Source organism: Trichosurus vulpecula, chromosome 1, assembly GCF_011100635.1.
Source record: "Trichosurus vulpecula isolate mTriVul1 chromosome 1, mTriVul1.pri, whole genome shotgun sequence".
In the NCBI taxonomy this organism is placed as follows: domain Eukaryota; kingdom Metazoa; phylum Chordata; class Mammalia; order Diprotodontia; family Phalangeridae; genus Trichosurus; species Trichosurus vulpecula.
Window position 1 is genome coordinate 440,317,236 of NC_050573.1, and position 18,709 is coordinate 440,335,944.

Here is an 18,709-nt window from a genome sequence, read left to right on the forward strand (position 1 = left end):
GACAGGATCATTGCTTCAGAACTGCAAAGGACCTTAGTGGGCGGCTGAGCAAAGTCGAGTCACATAACCTACCTCAGTTTCCTCATCTGTAAAATGAGGACAATTATGGCACCCGCCTCTGAGGATTGCTGCAAGGCTCAAATGAGATGCTATTTGTAAAGTGCCTTGCAAAACTTAAAACAACAACTAAATGCTAGCTGCCATTATTATGGCTCCTGTTCTTCTTACTATTACTGCCATCATGCAATCTCCAAAAAACCTTCCAAGTATTTTGTATGACAGTAGCTTCCCAGATATTTTATTGACTACTATCCACACATCCAAAGACAAAGTACCTGTTGTGGAGTTGCTGGTGTCTCTAGGATTTCTGCTAATGAGTTTCCTGTTTGCGTTCGGATTACATCGAGGACCAGCCTTTTGGTCCTTTGTAAAATGAAAGAAAAAGGAAAAGTTAGACTCAGAGAAACATGGCCCTGTTGTGTCTGTCAGTGTCTGTGTGCTTTTTCTGAGACACTTTACAAACCCATACTCACACAAGACCTCAAAGACAATTTTACTCACTCTTGCAGAAACTCAATGCATTCTAAATCTCCTTAAAATTTGACAAAGCTGGCCAGTCTAACTCTGTCTTTTATAACTTCCTGTGCAATTGAGATTTGATTATGCTTAAACAGTATATTATGAGAGATAGTATCTATATTTTTTCTTTGATTTTGATTCCTTTTTTTGTGTGTGGGCATAAGGAATAAGTATGGTTGCCTAGTTATTGTGCAGAGATATGAGGAGCATTGAGTTTCCTTTTTATGATCTTTAAAAAGAAAGCTACCACCTTCTTTTAGGAGCTAGATCAACCATAGGCACAACACACACATATACATACACACATATATGAGTGTGTATATATGTGTCTGTCTATCTATTGCAAATAGCAACCAAGCTGGAAAGGACTTTAGTGGTCAGATGACCAAAGTGTGACCCTGGGCATACAAACACATGCATGCACGCATGTATATGTGTGTGTATGTATGTGTGTATATATGTATATACATATTTTGAATTATTTCTCTCCATACTGTATACCTATATTTATACATACACATATGTGTGTGTGTTGTTTGGTTGTTTCAGTTGTGTCCAACTCTTCATGACCCCACTTGGGGTTTTCTTGGTAAAGATACTAGAATTGTTTGCCATTTCCTTCTCCAGCTCACTTTACAGATGAGGAAACTGGGGCAAACAGGGTTAAGTGACTTGCCCAGGGTCACACAACTAGTAAGCGTCTAAGGCCATATTTGAACTCAGGAAGATGAGTCTTCTCTACTACAGGTCTTGTCTTTTTGACTCCAGGTCCAGTGTGCCACCTAGCTGCCTGTGTGTGTGTAGGGGTGTGTGTGTGTGTGTGTGTGTGTGTGTGTGAGACACACACACACACACACACACATACCTATGTAGATAGATATTTCTAGATTCCCTGTAATGGGAAAAATCACAGCTTTAGGATTCAGACTTGTAGGCCAATGCAGGCTGAGCAGGTACTAGAATTGCTTGTGACATGGAAGCTTCAATGAATGGGTATATGTGGTATCAGGAGTAGGACCAGTCAAAGAACCACTGTGTCAAGCTGAGCAGGACAAGACTAGACCTGGTGAATCCATAACCAAGTCAAATCAACAAGCATTTATTTAATACCTACTATGTTCCAGATTTGACATTTTTTTCAGCTTTTAAGGAAAGCAAAACAAAGAAAATAAAAGGCAACGTATTGCTATATGTCACTGGCTTCCAAACTCCAGTCAAGATTCAAGTTAAGGTTACCAAAGATTTGCTGATAGGTTTAGAGAAATGATCTCAAAACTCCTTCGATCATACAACCCTACCAGTAAAAAAAAAATTAAGCATGTATTTAATGTGTTGTATATATGTATACATAATTTTATATATGAAATAAGTTAATTTATAAGTTACATTATACATCGCTATACTAATATAGTGTTCAATATAAAATGTACACAAAAGAGAAATTTCAAAAGGATGACAGATGAAATAAACAATATTTAAACACATCTTTAATCTTATTAAAGTTACAAAAACCTTTTTTTCCTCATTAAAATTAATATTTTTATTAAACATGATATGATGGAATATACTAAATTATTTTTCTAAATCCCAGGGTATGCCCTGGAGGATAGAGCAGACTCATAACTACTAATTGTCAGTTATTAGTTAATTTGATGAATTAGTAATTAATTTGATCAATGTATCTAGGCAAACAGATTTCTTTAAAAAAAATTTTAAAGTAAAAGATACATACTATATAGCTAGGATAAGTATGTTGAGTTGGGAGAGGGGCAGGAAGAAATCTTCTAGTGGCACCTACCCATCTGTTGATGTGGGTACCTGTATCACAGATGGATAACTGTACTTTTGGGTCAATGTACAGTACAGAGCAGGGGAGGTAGAGTATAAGTTGGATGAGGACCATGTGGGGAGTATTAGGCTATAATGGTAGAAAGTAGGTCTGGTTATGCTGCAGATGAACCTTGTGATTGGCTATTGCACAGAGGGGAGGCTGTGGCCTATCGGAATTCCCACCCTACAATTGGTTGGGTCAACACCAATTATTATTGGGGTTATACCATAGCCTCTTTATTGGTATGCCCTGGCTCCATCTCGAGATCACTAGATTAGAGGAGGAACTTAGAAAGTCAACTAAACAATCAGGTCCCAAGATGTTTTCTGAGCATTCTTTGGGTGGGTGTGGACCCTAGTGACTAGCCTATGCTGTGTGGCCTAGAAGACCGAGAAGCTCCTATTTTTGGCCCCCAATGCTATCTGTATGAAGTAGCGTCTGCTATGTGGTGCTTCAGAATTTTTCTTTTCAAGTTGTGCTAAGTAAACACAGAGGTATGAGCAGACAGCACAACAGACACTTCTGTTGTTTCAGTTACTTGGTATTTCTGTCCAAAATATGTGATTTTATCAGTGTAGAGAACTTGCAGTGTGGAAACTCCCTCCACCATGACAGAAAGGCAACTCATCTGTAAGTCATCTTAGATGAGTTACTGGGTCACTTAGAAGTAAAGTGATTTGCCCAGGGTCACATAGCTACATATCGGAAGGAGACCTTGAAACCAGGTCTTTCTAACACTAAGTGTACATGTATAAAGATAAGGGCATCTTTCCAGGCAGTGGGAAAAAAAAAGTGGATATGATATCACGGAAATGGGATCAAATTCTAGCTATGAAGTTATGACCTGTGTAATTTTGGGGGTTTTTTAGTTTTTAAATTTATTTTAAATACAAAATAAGAAAAAAAAAACATTGCCACGTACATAGCAGAACATAAGAGAGGATTCAATAAAAAGCAATAAATTTCCATCTCAAGAAAACCTGTATAATAAATACTTCACATTATTTTTGGAGCTGTCCAGCTTTTTCTTTGCTTCCTTGTAGGTTTTCTTTTGTTCTCTGCTCTGCACTTTTTCCTTTTTTTTCTCCTCCTTCCCTCCCCCCTCCAAAGAAAGCTACAATGAAGCACATATGTGTATGTGTATGTGTATGTGTGTGTGTGTGTGTACACATACCTAAACATATATATATATATATATACATATATACTTATATACATACACACACACATCATCTGTTTCTCTGAAGGTGGGTAGCATTTTCCTTCATAAGTCCAAGTCTTTCCATGTTTTTCTAAGTCAACCAGATCATCACTTCCTACACCACAGCAATATTCCAATCCAATCACATCCTCTCTGAGAGATTGTCTATGTAAGTTTTTTTTTTCCTAATTTTCTGGATTTCTTCTATTCTTGGCCTCATAGGTTTTATTTATACAAGAAAATGTTAATTTAAAATAATAAAAATTATCTATGTTACACTTCAACAATGCTCTCACCTTATAATATAGTTTAAGGTCTGATACTACTGAACCTGCTTCCTTTACATCTTTTTTTCCCTTGGTTACTCTAAAGTTACTGACCTTTTGTTCTTCCAAATGGAACTTTGTTATTTTTTTCTAACTCAGTAAGATAATTTTTTAGTAATTTAATTGGGATGGCATTGCATAAATAGATTAGGTAAAACTGTCATTTTAAAAATTATATTGGCTTTACCTACCCGTGAATAATAAACCTTACTTCAATTATTTAGATCTAACTTCATTTGTATAAATAGTGTTTTATGTTTATGTTCATGTAGTTCCTGTATACGATCTTAACCTTAAGTAAATATCTCAACACCTCTAGTGTTAGACTTCAGGGGTGAGGAACCTGCAGCCTCCAGGTCACATGTGGCCCTCTAGGTCCTCTAGTGTAGCCCTTCAAATGAAACATCAGGCCACACTTGAGGATCTAGAGGGCCACATGTGACCTTGAGGCTGCAGGTTTCCCACCCCTGGACCACATGATCTCTGAGGGCCTTTCTCTCTGCAAATCTGTTTGGAAGATTTTTTTCCCCTTCCACACTTGTGGCTTAGGGCACTCCTGCTAATTTAATTTCTTTTAATGATGCCTATTGGTCCTGGCTCTGCAACTCAGAATCTTAGAGAGTTGCCTGGAACAGATTCTTATCTGGTGTGATTTAATAGGGACCCCAAACCACCCTCCCCCAATTCAGCCAACATCACTGAAATTCACTATTGTATATTCATTCTTTTGGGATAACACATTACTGCCTCTAGGTAACAAGATTCAGTTTCTGCTTTAAGTGACCTAGGACAATAGATTGAGAGCTGGAAGGGATCTCAAAGGCCATCTAGTTCAACTCTCTCTCTCAATAGATGAGGAAATAGAGGCCCCCACAGTCACAGAGTTGGGACTTGAGAAAAAAAAATGTTTTCATGTCTCTAAGGCCTGCTCTTTTTATCCACTATACCAGAATGACTCTCATGGGGCAGTACTTATGCCAATACAGTAGCATGATGATGATTTATATAGGCCATGCATGGTGAGCTAACCCCCTTGGTCATTTGGTAGAGGGGTCAGGTCCTTGATCTCACCTTGTAGAGAGGGGTTACATGAACAGAAATTCAGACTCTATTAAAAAGTGGTAACCATCAAAACAATTTGATACTAAGAAATAGAGTGGTGGATCGATACATCAGATTAGGTACACAATACAAAGTAGCGAGTGTTCACGTTAATCTAGTGTTTGATAAACCCAAACATCCAAGATTTTGGGACGAGAACTCATCATCGGACAAAAATTGTTGGGAAAATTGGAAAGCAAATCTCACATTGCAAATCAAAATAAGGTCAAAATAGGTAAATGACTTAGACATGAAGGGTGATATCAGAAGTAAATTAGGGGAGCATGGTGAGATCTACCTGTCAGAACTATGGATAAGAGAAGAGTTTCTGAGCAAAGAAGAGATAGAGAGGATCATGGGAAATAAAATGGATAATTTTTATTATATTAAATTAAAAGTTTTTACACAAACAAAACAAATGCAGCCAAAATTAGAAAGAAATCAAAAAATATTTTACAGCAAAATTCTCTGATAAAAGCTTCATTTCTCAAATATATAGGAAACTGAGCCAAATTTATACAAGTAAGACTCATTTCCCAATTGATAAATGGTCTAAGGATAGGGATGAAGAGGCAATTTTCAGAAGAAGAAATCAAAGCTATCAAGAGTCACGTGGAAAAATGCTCTATATCACTACTGATTAAAGAAATGCTAATTAAAACAACTCTACCACCCTACACCTATCAGATTGGCTAACATGACAAAAAAGGAAAATGACAAATTCTTGAAGAAACGTGGAAAAACTGTCGGTAGAGTTGTGAACTGGAGAACAATTTGAAACTATGCCCAAAGGGTTATAAAACTCTGCACACCCTTTGACTCACTATTAGGTCTATATTCCAAAGAGATCAAAGAAAAGAGGAAAGGACCCATATGTACAAAAATATTTCTAACAGCTCTTTTATTGGTGGCAAAGAACTGGAAATTGAGGGGATGCCCATCAGTTGGGGAATGGATGAACAAGTTGTGGTATATGATTATGATACTATTGCATAAGAAATGATGAGCAGGATGGTTTCAGAAAAACCTAGGAAGACTTATAGGAACTGATTCAAAGTGAAGTGAGCACAATCTGGGGAACATTGTACACAGTAAGAGCAATACCATAATGATGATCAACTGTGAAAGACAGACATTCAAATCAAGATAATTCCAAAGAACCCATGATGAAAAATGCTATCTACCTCCAGGGAGAGAACTGATGGACTCTGAGTGCAGACTGAAGCATACATTTTTCAACTTATTTTTCTTGCTTTCCCCCACTCCCAACATGGCTGATATGGAAATAGATTTTGTGTGACTTCACACGTATAATTGATATCATATTACTTGGCTTGGGTGGGGGAAGGGCAGGAGGGGAGAGGATTTGGAACTCAAAATTTCAAACAATGAATGTCCAAAAAAAAAAAAAAGAATTGATCCCTTCAGTAAGAGGGGGAGAAAAGAAATATGGTCAGCTTTAGCTAGTTAAGAGCCAAGAAGCTCCCTCTGGCTACCCTTCTTCCCATGTGAAATCATCTGATGGACCTGGAAGGAAGCATTCTGCACACTGTCAGTTGGTAATCCCTACTTAATCAGGGATTAGATGCACTGGTCAAAGAAATGAAGAATTTTTAGTATAAAGGACAAGCAAGTACTGACTGTCTGTCATCAGTATATTCCAAGTACAAGGCTCACTTTTAACCACATGGGAACATTATTTTTGGGAATGGATTCCCTTACTACTAAAGAAGTTTCCTAGAGTTTCCTTTTGATTCCTTAAACTAAAAATGGATTTAATCTTATGTCTATGCTTTCATAATTTCTCCTTGCTGTTGCCTTAAACTTTAATCCTTTCAAATGTGTTCGCACAGACACACACGCAATTATATAAATATATGATGAATTCCTTTACAAATGATAGCAGATGTACCCAATCTGTATAAAAACAAATATAAAATCTGTTTAAAATAGAATGTCCATTTATCATAAAAGTTTATCATACTTAGAAGAACATAGGCAATTATGATAGTAATAAGTTTACATCATAAGCTCAACAATTAAAGAAATCAACTTTTATTTCTGAGAACTGTAAGAAATCATGTAAGAGATCAAATTTGATTTTTAAAATTTCAGGTTATAAATCAAGTTTGAATACCAAGAAACATGAAAAATTTAGCATTTTTTTTTTCAGGAGAGAATGACCTCATCTTGTTCCAAGATCCTAAAATATAGGAAAGACAGGGAAAATGTCTGGGAATGTTTAGTACATAATCCACTAAGAGACACTAAGATCTAATTACAACCATGTGGAAGACTGCCTGGATTTCTGTGGAAGCTACTTTTTAGATAGTCATTTAGGATATTTCTTCCTTCTCCAGTTGGTACCTTAAAGTTAAGGAATAGTTTTAGATGATGATTTTTCTAAGTTAAAAAAAAGGCAGCTCCAGTTTAATAAACATTTATTAAGCAGCTGTTGTGCTCAGATTACTATACTAGGTATTGGGGCATTGGAGAGAATACAAATAAGATACAGTCTCTATTATCAAGTCTTCTAATAAAAGACACAGAATAATTAAGTATGTACTTCAAAAGATCCATAAGGCATTGGTATAGAAATGGTGAGGATGGTGGTAGTCATGGCCAGGAAAAGACCTAACATTAATAATTTTTAAAATGTCAGATGATTTGAATTCAGGTCTTGACTCCACGTCTAAGAAACTGTCCATTACACCATTGTTTTTATAACCCATCCACATATTTTCATCTTGTATCATTCTTGTCTGTATTTTTCCATAAATCCTCTTTGGGGGCTCACCCCGCATGCTAGGGGCCTTTTTCCAGAGTCTGATATTGCTTTGTAGGTCAACAGAACATGTAGGCTGTCTCTTGACTATTCCCCCACCCCCATCTTGCTGTAAGACTGATCTATTTCCTTTTTCAGTTATACATCTTCCCAAAGACCTACTTTATATAATTCGTTCCATTCATATCACCCTGATTTCCAAATACATTCCTTCTTCCCTACCCAGAGAACCATCTCTTATAACAAAGAATAAAAAAGGGGCAGGAGAAGAGAAGCAATTCAGCAAACCTAACCAACATGCTAAGTCAGTCTAATTGTACATGCAATATCCCACACCCACTTGTCGTTGTTATTCAGTCTAACTCTTTGTGACCCCATTTGAGGTTTTCTGAAGTGGTTTGCCATTTCCCTCTCCATCTCATTTTACAATGAGGAAACTGAGTCAACCAGGAATAAGTGACTCACACAGGGTCATACAGCTATTAAGTGTCTGAACGTGGACTTGAATTCAGGTCTTCCTAACTCCAGACCCAGCCCTCTACCCTCTGCACCATCTAGCTACCATACCTATAGCTTTTTTCATTCCGCAAAGGGGAGGGAAGTGCACTTTCTCCTTTCTGCTTGTCTCATGAAGTTCTTTACTGGCAACATGTTTCAGCCTAGTCATGATCACACATTGACCTAAGGGTAACCTGCAACTTAGACCCTTTGGAGTAATGATTTTGGTTGCTCTTTGGTGATTGGTCTGCATGGAGATAGTCAATTCAGAAATAATTCCCCCATCAGTAGCAAATTGTTTTCTGTACAAATTTAATCAATTTCATTTTTTAAAAATGATATTGTATGACTCAGAACTGTATAGTATCACTGGCAGAATACCAGGGTTAAATAGAGGAATTTTTAGGGGTCATTCAAAACACCATACAACTTCCCAAAGGTGACACCATCTACCCTCTTCTTCCTGCTTATTTCTGGGTCTCGTTCAGTTGCTCATCAACAGCAAACTACATACGATGATCTGGAAAGTGGGTAATCTTTTTTGATCGACTTTTCCAAGTATGGATAATTAGACCAAAGGAATTATGGATCTCATTCAGGAGATTCTACAGTATTCCAGAATCTGATGCTACCAACACAATTTTATCAGCAAATAGAAACATCTGGAGGATGTCTCCCTCTAGAGAGAATCAATCCCTCTTTCATTTAGATTCTATGTGGGACATCTTCTAGGACCATTACAAACACCTTTGTGGAGCATATATCTTCCCTTATTTCTAAATCACCTAATATTAGTAATCAGAAGGTTAATAGCTTTCAAAGAATCTCATATGATGTTAACATATAGCTATGAGATGCCTTGTTGAAGGAGAAGCTTTTAAGGTTCTCTTTTGCTCTAACAAAATAGATACCTATATGCTCTGCATCTGTCAGTCAACTGAGTGATTATAAAGATGCAGTCTATGAACTTCTATAGACTCGTGGAAGCCCACCTGTTTTCTTCTTGTAACTTCATCAAAAATGTCCTTGCTACATAGGAAGATTATTCTCTTGGAGATAAAAGAAACTTGGCATATGCATTGGCAGTTATCGATATTTTCTTGATCCATGATTTGTTTTCCCCAAGCACTCCACACCCTTCTCTCTTTCAGATTGAAAGTTGATCCCTAAGTACCCTCAAAAAGGCATCATACTGAGCATATTAGAAGACTTCTGCATATATGTGGTCTAGTACAGCTGCCTTTCTCAATTATGTTTTCAGTAATACTATTTCTACTTTTTTCTACATCACTGAGGGGTTTAAAGGGATGTAAGAGTCCAAATATGGTAACTCCACTGTCAATAATAGAGAAAGATATTTGTTACAGAAATCTTTTACACATTATTTCCATTTTTTATTTGTTGATTATACTCTTCCTGATTTTTCCCCTAAATCACCTTTGGGATGGATTTGCTTAATTGAGTTTTCTCACGAACCTTTTTGTAAACGTATTTTTTTAACCTCTACTGATTCTGTTTTAGAAGACAATAATGTTTATTAACCTTCCAATGTTTTCTTCTGTAAGATTTTACAAACAAGTTTATATTCTAAAAATGGTTGTATTTGTATCAGCAATCCCTCTCCATTTAGCAGAGAAAAATCATGTCTTTTGCTAGCTGAGATGGTTTCTGGGCTTCATTGATTTTTTTCTCATTGTCAATGTCTGTTCTTATATCTATTCCTGATGAGAATAGAGGTGCAGGGAGAAAAACACTTATTCATACAGTTCAGATTAGATTTGCTTCAGTTGAGGCAAATCTTTATCTTTTTCATTTTTATTTTCTTCTATTTTGGTTGCTCTGTATGCTTCTATTTTATTTGCTTCTATTTTGGTGGTTGGTCTGTATGAGGTAGTTGATTCAGAAATGATTCCCATATCAGTAGCAAGTTGTTTCCTGTCCATTCAAGTTTAATTAATTTCATTTTTAATGATATTATTTGCTGCTGCCCATTTCTAGGATCTTTTGAATCTCTTTTCTTAAAATATTCAAGATACAGAGATGTGAAACTTCTACAAGACTTTAGCCTTTTTTGGTTTCTTCATCTGAAGCTAAATTTTCCAACTTTTTTTTGCTATCCTTGCTGAAGCCTTCTAGTGCACTGAAGTCCTAAAGTAGATGCCTATTTAATTTGGAGAGTTTTATTGAGGTCTGTATAGAATTCTTCTACCTTCTTGACTTCTTCAAGAAATGTTGGTATAAAAGATACAATATTTCAATAGTCTTCTTTGGCTTATGTTCAATATGAGCAGTGTAATGAGAGATGGTTAACGTCTCCTATGAAATTATATTTTCTTGTTGCCTTTGGACACGTGTTAGGACTAACTCTTGCCAGCCCATTTAATACTATTAAGTGGGGGAAAAAGATTAGAGGAAAATATATTTTCTTATTTCTTCTTTGGGGGTAAGTTTAGCATGACATTTTATCAAATGATTTTTGAGTGCCAACTTTGTGTAAGGCACTGTAGTGGGAACAAAGATAATGCCATTCTTGCCCTGATGGGAGCTTATAATCTAGGTAGGATGCTTGAGACATATACACAAATAAGAAGGGGACATTTGGATTACATGATAATACAACTAAATGTATTCAGTACTGGTTGAATTGCTTGACTCAAAGACTAGTGACTAGTAGCTCGATGTTAACTTGGCAGGAGGTCTCTATTGAAATGCTCCAGAGATACATCCTTGGCCCTGAACTGCTTAACATTTTCACCAATAACTTGAATAAAGGAGTTGACACGATGGATGATAGAGTCAGGTTTCAAAAAAGATTTTGACTGGATGGGCTGAATCTAGTAAGATGAAATCCATTATGGAAAAATGTAAAGTCTGATATGGGTTAAAAAAAAAAAACCGGACTTTATCACTCAACCGAAACTGCTCTCTCCAAAGTGACCAATGAGCTCTTAATTGACAAATTTGATGGTTTTTTCTCAGTCCTCTTCCTTTCTGACCACTCTAGCATGTGACACTTTTGACTTCCTTCTCCCCCCTGGATACTCCTTCCTCTCTGTGTTTTTCTGACACTTCTCTCTGTCTGATCGCTCCTCAATCTCCTTGGATGGAAGAACAGCATTCTCAGCATCGTGACCCTTTCTTTCTTCCTTTCCTTTGGTCACCTGAGAAAGAGATACTTGTACTCCTTCTTAAGGACAATCCTTACTTGAGGCTCTGATCCTTTCTTTCCTATCCATGCTCCCTAAGGACCCTGGCTCCAGCAGTCAGACCCTTTCTTATACCTCCAATCTTGCTCTCTTTCCATGAAACTGTATTTGGATGTCCCTAATCCTTCAAAAAAAAGAAAGCCTCATGACTCCATTTCTCTCCTCCTCTTCACAGTTAAGCTTTGGGCGAAAGAGCACAATAACTATATTTCTACTTCTCCATTACCAATTCTCTCTTAACCCCTTGTTCTCCAGCTCCAGTGTTTACCAGTCTACTGAAACTGCTCTCTGAAATGCCGCAAAAACTTTCTAATTTCCAGTCCTCATCCTCCTTAGTTCCTCTGCCTCTTTTTATGTTGCTGATCATACTCCCCTTAGTAGAAAAACTCTCCTCATTTGGCTCTGGGGACATTTTTAAGTGTGGTAGTGTCATAGTGTGGAGAGAGAGGTGCAATAGGGAGTCAGGAAGGCCTGAGTTCAAATCCTCCCTCAGATTGCTGCTGCTGTATTTGTCTTTTGTTTTCAAAGAGGACCATGACATCAGGGAGATGATGACACAACTTGCAGTTGACTTTGATTTGAGGGAGGGCAGGCTGTGTAAGGTCACCAGCCTCACTTTTTCCTCCAGAGCCATCTGGTTCCAGTGGCCTGATATTCACCAGGATGATGGGAGATGGCTCAGGGTACATTAGGAGACCCTGGCCCTTCCCGGCTAAGGGCTTTTCAGGTTCTCACTTTGAGTGAGATTAACCCCTCCCTCAGATACTCATTAGCTGTATGACTATGGGGAAGTCACTCAACCTCTTTTTCATCCTCAGTTTCCTCATCTATAAAATGGGCATGACAACACATATAGTATTTTACAAGGGTGTTGTGATGATCAAACAAAATATTGCATGTCAAGTGCTTTGCAAACTTTAAAGGGGCATGTGAATGTCACTTCTTATTATAATCTCTTGGCTATTCTCCTACACCTCCCTAATTACTCATCCTCTTCCTGATTCCTTAATGTGGGTACTGCTCAAAGAACTCTCCTTGGTTCTCTTATAGTCTCTCTCCAGACTCTTTCCGTTAGTGATCTCATTTCCTCTCTTTGGATTCAATAACTTCCTCTACACAGACGACTCCTTAATCTTGTCCCCAGTCCTGATGTCTCTTCTGAGGTCTAGACCCATTGGAGGTTCCAAAAGGACATCCCCACAGGCATGTGTTTCCAGCATATCAAATGCAATTATGCCCAAAAAGAAACTTATCATCTTCCCTCTCCAAACACACTCTTTTTTCTGATTTTACTGTTTCCACTGATAGTGCCACCATTTATCCAAGTCTCATAGAATCGTTGCCAGAGAGATGGAAAGGACCTACTAGGCCATGTAGGCTGACGCCTACATTTTTACTGATGAGAAACAGAGGCCCATGGAGGTTAAATAATAGTTGTAGTAAGCATCCGTTTCCCATGCTGGCAGCTTACGGCTTGTTCCTTCACTTCTCGTAACCAATTTGTTATAAAGTCTCATTGACGCTATCACTACTATCTCTTCCCCATCTAGCTTTTCTTCTTTATTCCCACAGCCACCTTCATAGTACAAAACCTCATTACCATGGAAAGATAACTGAACCTGGAATCACAGCACTTGGCTTAAATTTCACCTCTGATACCCACCTGTGTGACCTTGGGTAAGTCATTTAATATTTTTAGGTCTCAGTTTCCCCACCTGTTAAAATGAGGGGATTGATCTGCATGACCTTGGAGGTCACTTACAGAGCTACACTGATCTTGTGAACCTATAACTATCTCTAAAGGCTTTCTTACTTCCACTTTCTCTTTGCTCTTCCAAATTACTCTTTTCATTGCTGCCAGAATAATCTTTCTTACGCATCAATCTTGTTCCTGTTGTCTACTACGTAAAAGTAGAACTCCCTTGCCTGTCATTCAAAGCCCTCTCCACAATGTAGGACCATCTGACTAGTTCAGGTTTTTTTCATATAATCCCACTCCACACACTCTAAATAGTCAGCCATATTATGCTGGGTTTTCAGGCTTCTGATCAGATTGTCTTCCATGCCAGGAATGCCCTCCTACTTCCATCTTTGTCCATTAACCCTCACCTCCCATGTATTTTATGTCCTCCACGAAGCCTTCTTTAATGCTCAAGAACTTCCCCCTCCTCAGGCCAGGCACAGAACAGTTTATTTGAGCCATCAGGCATTTTTTCGTATTTTGCGCACAGTAGGTGCAAAATAAATGTCTGCTATTTTTACTTATCTCCTTCACTGAACTCTGCATTCCAAGAGGGCAGAACACAGTAGTGCCTTGTGAACAGCAAGTGCTCAATCAACACCTGTGAAATAAAGGTAACTATGGGAATGTTTCAACATAGTTTGAAGCCTAGATGTCACAACCACAGAGATCCGAACATGTACATGAATGTACTTTGCCCAAGAAAACAAAAAAAAAATCATGGAACTATGTCAGTTGGGTAGACTGCCTAAATCTGGATTGTGTGACACAGGAAAAATGCTTAAGACATGATGACTTACTGGGAACATTCAGACAGCTAAGGATGACTCACAACCACCAACTCCTTTTGTTCTTTTCTCTCAGATATGTGACAGTTGTTCTCACAAGGCTTGGACTAGCTGTTTTGCAGGGGGGCCTAAGCTGCTCAAGACCCTGGATGTTATATTGCTTTTGGGAAAAAAGGAAGTGATTTTGAGATCAGGACAGGATGGTGGAATTTTCCACTAGATTAGAGAAGCATTTTTAAGCAAGATCTTGGGAGAGAACACACTGAGAGAAGGGAGCTAAGTAGCCTGTAAGAAGTAAAGACCATTAGTAGAATGTATTTTAAATATCTCATGTCATACAAGTTTAGTATTTAGTGACTGTGCTGGTCTAGCAATAAAGTGATGAATATATTCAAGTGTTTAAAGATCATGCTCTGAGAGAGAGTCCTCTGCCTAGGTCTCTGGGTCTATAAACCACTAAGATCCAACCTAGTATATAATCTAGACTTAAGAGCCAGTGCTGGCTTGGACTCCACTTAAAATGTGGTTATTTTTTTTTCAGTCTTTTAAGGTTTTAGGATGATTCACAGAATGGTACAGATTGGAAGTAATCAAGATCATCTGACATAAATCCATTTCTCTATTCATATTAAAAAAAACAAATAGGGTGATTCACAGAATGTTACAGATTGGATATAATCAAGATCATCTGCCATAACTCCATTTCTCTCTTAATTCATATTGGAAAAAAAAACCAAAACGGGAACCAAAGATGTCAAGTTGTTTGCCCAAGGTCATACAGCTCATCAGGTAGACCATTTCTGTATCTTAACTGTCCAACAAAGTAAAAAGCTTGCTTTCTTTAGTGGTGATAATGTGAGATAAGATGATGAAACCCAGGGAGGCAGAGTTTAAAGGATAGAGGGTACCAATGCTATAATTCTGGGTACTAGCTGGAAAACAAGCTCTTCTTTACTCAATGAGATTAGTTGGGCCCTTCTCCTGTAAAAATAGCATTGAGACCCCAGATGTGAGCTGAGGATCTTGTCAAAGTATTAAGACAAATATTTCATTGACCTATGGCCACTATCATTAATTTTGGTTACTAAATGTGACCTGGGACAAACCTTTGTCCCCTCTTTGCAAGGTCTGTTTCCTTATGTGTAAAATGAGGTTTAACTGATGACTTCTAATGCCTTTCCAGCTCTACAATTCTATTGCTATTGAATCAACAAAAAAGCTAATGGCCGACACTGAAATTCCCTATTCATCCAGTGTATACACAGAAAAGAAATGTGATCACAAGATCTGAGAATTTTAGAGCTTAAAGTAAGCGTTCAATTCCCTTATTTTCTAGAACTGGGCATGAGGGAAGCTGACTCAGTGGTTCAAGGTCACATGGACAGAGAGGGGCAATAACCAGGGTAAATTTCTCTTACATTTTAATTGGTGGCCACTACACCCTTTTGTTGACTAAATTTTCCTCTTGGCTATGACGGGTGTATTATTATCAGTTATGGCATAATGACATGCTTTGTAATAATTTTCAAAGGGCAACTAGGTGGCACAACGGAAAGAATGCCAGGCCTGAAGATAGGAAGACTCATTTTCCTGACTTCAAATCTAGCCTCAGATACTTACTAGTTGTGTGAATGACTCTGGCAACTCACTTAACCTGTTTGCCTCAGTTTCCTCATCTGTAAAATGAGCTGGAGAAGGAAATGGCAAACCACTCCGGTATCTTGGCCAAGAAAATCCCAAATGGGGTCATGAAGACTTGGACATGACTGAACAGCAATTCAAAAATAACTTTCATTGTTTGCTCCAGGATTTTTAGTGGCTGCCAAATTAACGAAATACATTAGGCTCTCTGAAGAATTAAAAATAAGCCCCATTACTTGGAGGTGAGATGCAATGTAGTGTAGTGGATAGAAATCCTGCTTTGAAGTCAGGGAGAACCGGACTGGAGTCCTGCCTCTTATATATACTGTGTATATGACCCTGGGCAGGTTATTTAACCCTTTGGTGCCCTAGGCTACTCTTTAAGATTATAAATTACAGAGCAGGTGCTAGCCTATATCAGTAGAGGGAATTTTCCTGTGCTATTCTATCACAGGTCAGGTGCTCCCTGAAAAAAAAAAATCACTCAGAGGACAATGAAGGAAAAGGATGTCATCAAAGATATATATGATTGAAAAAGAAGATGGGCTGGTCTTGTGGCAAGAGTGAGAGATAATAGTGGATAACCTTGTGTTGTCAAGAGAAAGTGAGGAAGGCCACCCCTGAGGGCGGACCCCTTTTGAAGAACCGAGGGGAAGAAAGGGACAAGAATCACACAGGCAGGGCTGGCAAAGATGGCGGCAGCATCCATATCAGTAAGATGACTGATCCGTTAGCATATTCTAATAACAATCACATCTTACACTGACAGCGTCGCTGAATAGTCTCATAACTAGAAGCATAAAACCATCATAGGCTTAACATTAAAGTGTTAGAACAAATACATAAATCCTGGTCAAGCACAGCAGAGACATCCACAGAGGGATCTACGAGGGAGGCATCGGTTGTTTCAATGATGTCTCTTAAAAAGTCATTTGCTGATATATACACTTCTCTCCATCACACCCTCCCTTGTAACCATGGAAAACAGATAAGCAAAACTGATCAAGAAAGAGATCCCATCTGACTCTGCATGTGTGTGTGTGTGTGTGTGTGTGTATGTATCAATACCAATATCTATATCTATATATGTATATAAGCAATTCAGCTCCTGTAGTTTCCTTCCTCTCTACCAAGAGGAGGGAAATCAATTTCACCATCTCTTCTTCACGACCAAGACTGGTCATTACAACTGATGGTTTAGTTGCCTAGGCAGCTAGGTGGCACAGTGGATAAAGCTTTAGATATGGGGACAGGAAGACCCAGGTTCAAATCCAGGCTCATACACTGATGACCCTGGGCAACTTGTTTAACTTCTATTTACCCGAGGTTCCTCATCTATAAAATGGGGGACAGGGTTGTTGTGAGGGTAAAATGAGGTAGCATTTCTAAAATGTTCTGCCAACCCTAAAGTGTCATATGAATACTAGGCATGATTTTTATTAATTTTAGTATTGTTTTCATTCACACTATTGTGGCCATTGTGAATATCGTCCTCTTGAGATCATGCTTTCTTTGGAAAACAACTAGTTTCCATTAAATGAGTACAGGATCATAGGATTTAGTTTAAGGGGACCATAGGTCTCATCTACTCAAACTACCTAATTCTTATGAATGAGGAAATGTGATGCCCTGAAAGATGTTTAAGTGAATGATCAAAACAGTTCCCTGTTGCATTCTGGGGAGAAAAGGAGGAATTCTTTGCCTTTAAGATGCCCTTAAGCATACATACGGTGGGAGAATCTTGTGTCCCATGCTCACTTTGTTGAAGAGACAAGATTCCCACTTAAGACTGTTAACATTAGGAATGAGGGTTCAAAAAGCAGGACCACGATATTATGAAACACCAAGTTAAAGTTAGGCCTACCCTTACCCCATAGAATACAAACGCCTTGAGAGTAGGATATTAAAAAAAAATTTTTTTTTGTCATCCTAGCCTCAGGTCACTCAAGCAATGCTCTAGAAAATGGATTTGAAAGAGGTTTCTGGGCTCTTTGTGACATTTCAACCCATAATACAAGCTACCTAATAAATTAAAAAAGCTTTGCGAAAAGGTAAACGAAGGTTACTTGCTCATATTAGAAAGAACAGCTTAAAAAACCCAATAACGGTAATTTTAATTTAAAATATAAATTAGTGAATTGACTAGAATGACTAATATATGAAGACAATGTATTTTTAAATGTATGGGTTTTTTCCCTTAGAATTTAGCTATAAGTCTCACAATTTAAAATTCACATGTAGTACATGAAACCATGGACATTGCAAACAAAAATTACTTACATTATCATGAGGCATTTGAGATCTATATCTTCTCCTTTTAAATCATACTTGCTAGTCAGTGAAAGTGAAATTTCAGTCTTCAAGAGTTGATTTAGTGTATTTTCCTTGTTAGGGTCATTGGGACCAACAGCTCCTTCCCCTGTAGGAAAAACAAAGATTTTATTCTGCTAGCTCACTTACTTATTACAATAGCATGATTACCAAAATGTATATGGAAAAGGATTTCTGGAAAAGATAAACTCTTATCCAATTACTGAGAATGTTTTTGAACGAATCATTTTCTCATATATCTATCTGAAAATGACTTTCAGTTTCCTATGGGTACTTTTAGAGACATTTATCTCTTTGCATTACTATAAAAATCACACAACAAAGCCAGTTTACAAAGAAAAAATGCTATAATAACTCTATGAAAATACTAATCTTAAAACCTTGGTTCTTAATGGCTGAAATTTTTTTTTAAAAGACTTTTGGGGCGTGTGTCTGTCTGTGCATGTGAATTATCAGAAACAGTGTAATACCCAGAATACCAATTCATAAAATAATGGGTCTGAATAGGGTTGCCCTATTGTGCGTATCAGAAATTTAATGATATATCCTTTCTGCTATAGCTTGATCTGTAACAGGACAGAAAACCAGAAGATGACTGATAGAATAGTCAAGCCAGCCTCTCCAAAGCATCGAAGAACCTTAAAGCAGAAGAGGAGATGGGCATATACTATCACTAACATC

General features: G+C 37.8%; 1 protein-coding gene across 1 annotated transcript in view; it reads right to left on the bottom strand.

Moving 5' to 3' along the window:
* The window catches only part of IQGAP2 (IQ motif containing GTPase activating protein 2), a 288,287-nt gene that overhangs the window by 10,842 nt on the left and 258,736 nt on the right, over positions 1–18,709 (bottom strand). The window contains exons 22-23 of the mRNA XM_036747108.1: positions 17,978–18,116; positions 336–423 (exon numbers count right to left, since the gene is read on the bottom strand). Of these exons, the coding sequence (XP_036603003.1) occupies positions 336–423; positions 17,978–18,116 (227 nt within the window). The remainder of the gene's footprint in view (positions 1–335; positions 424–17,977; positions 18,117–18,709) is intronic.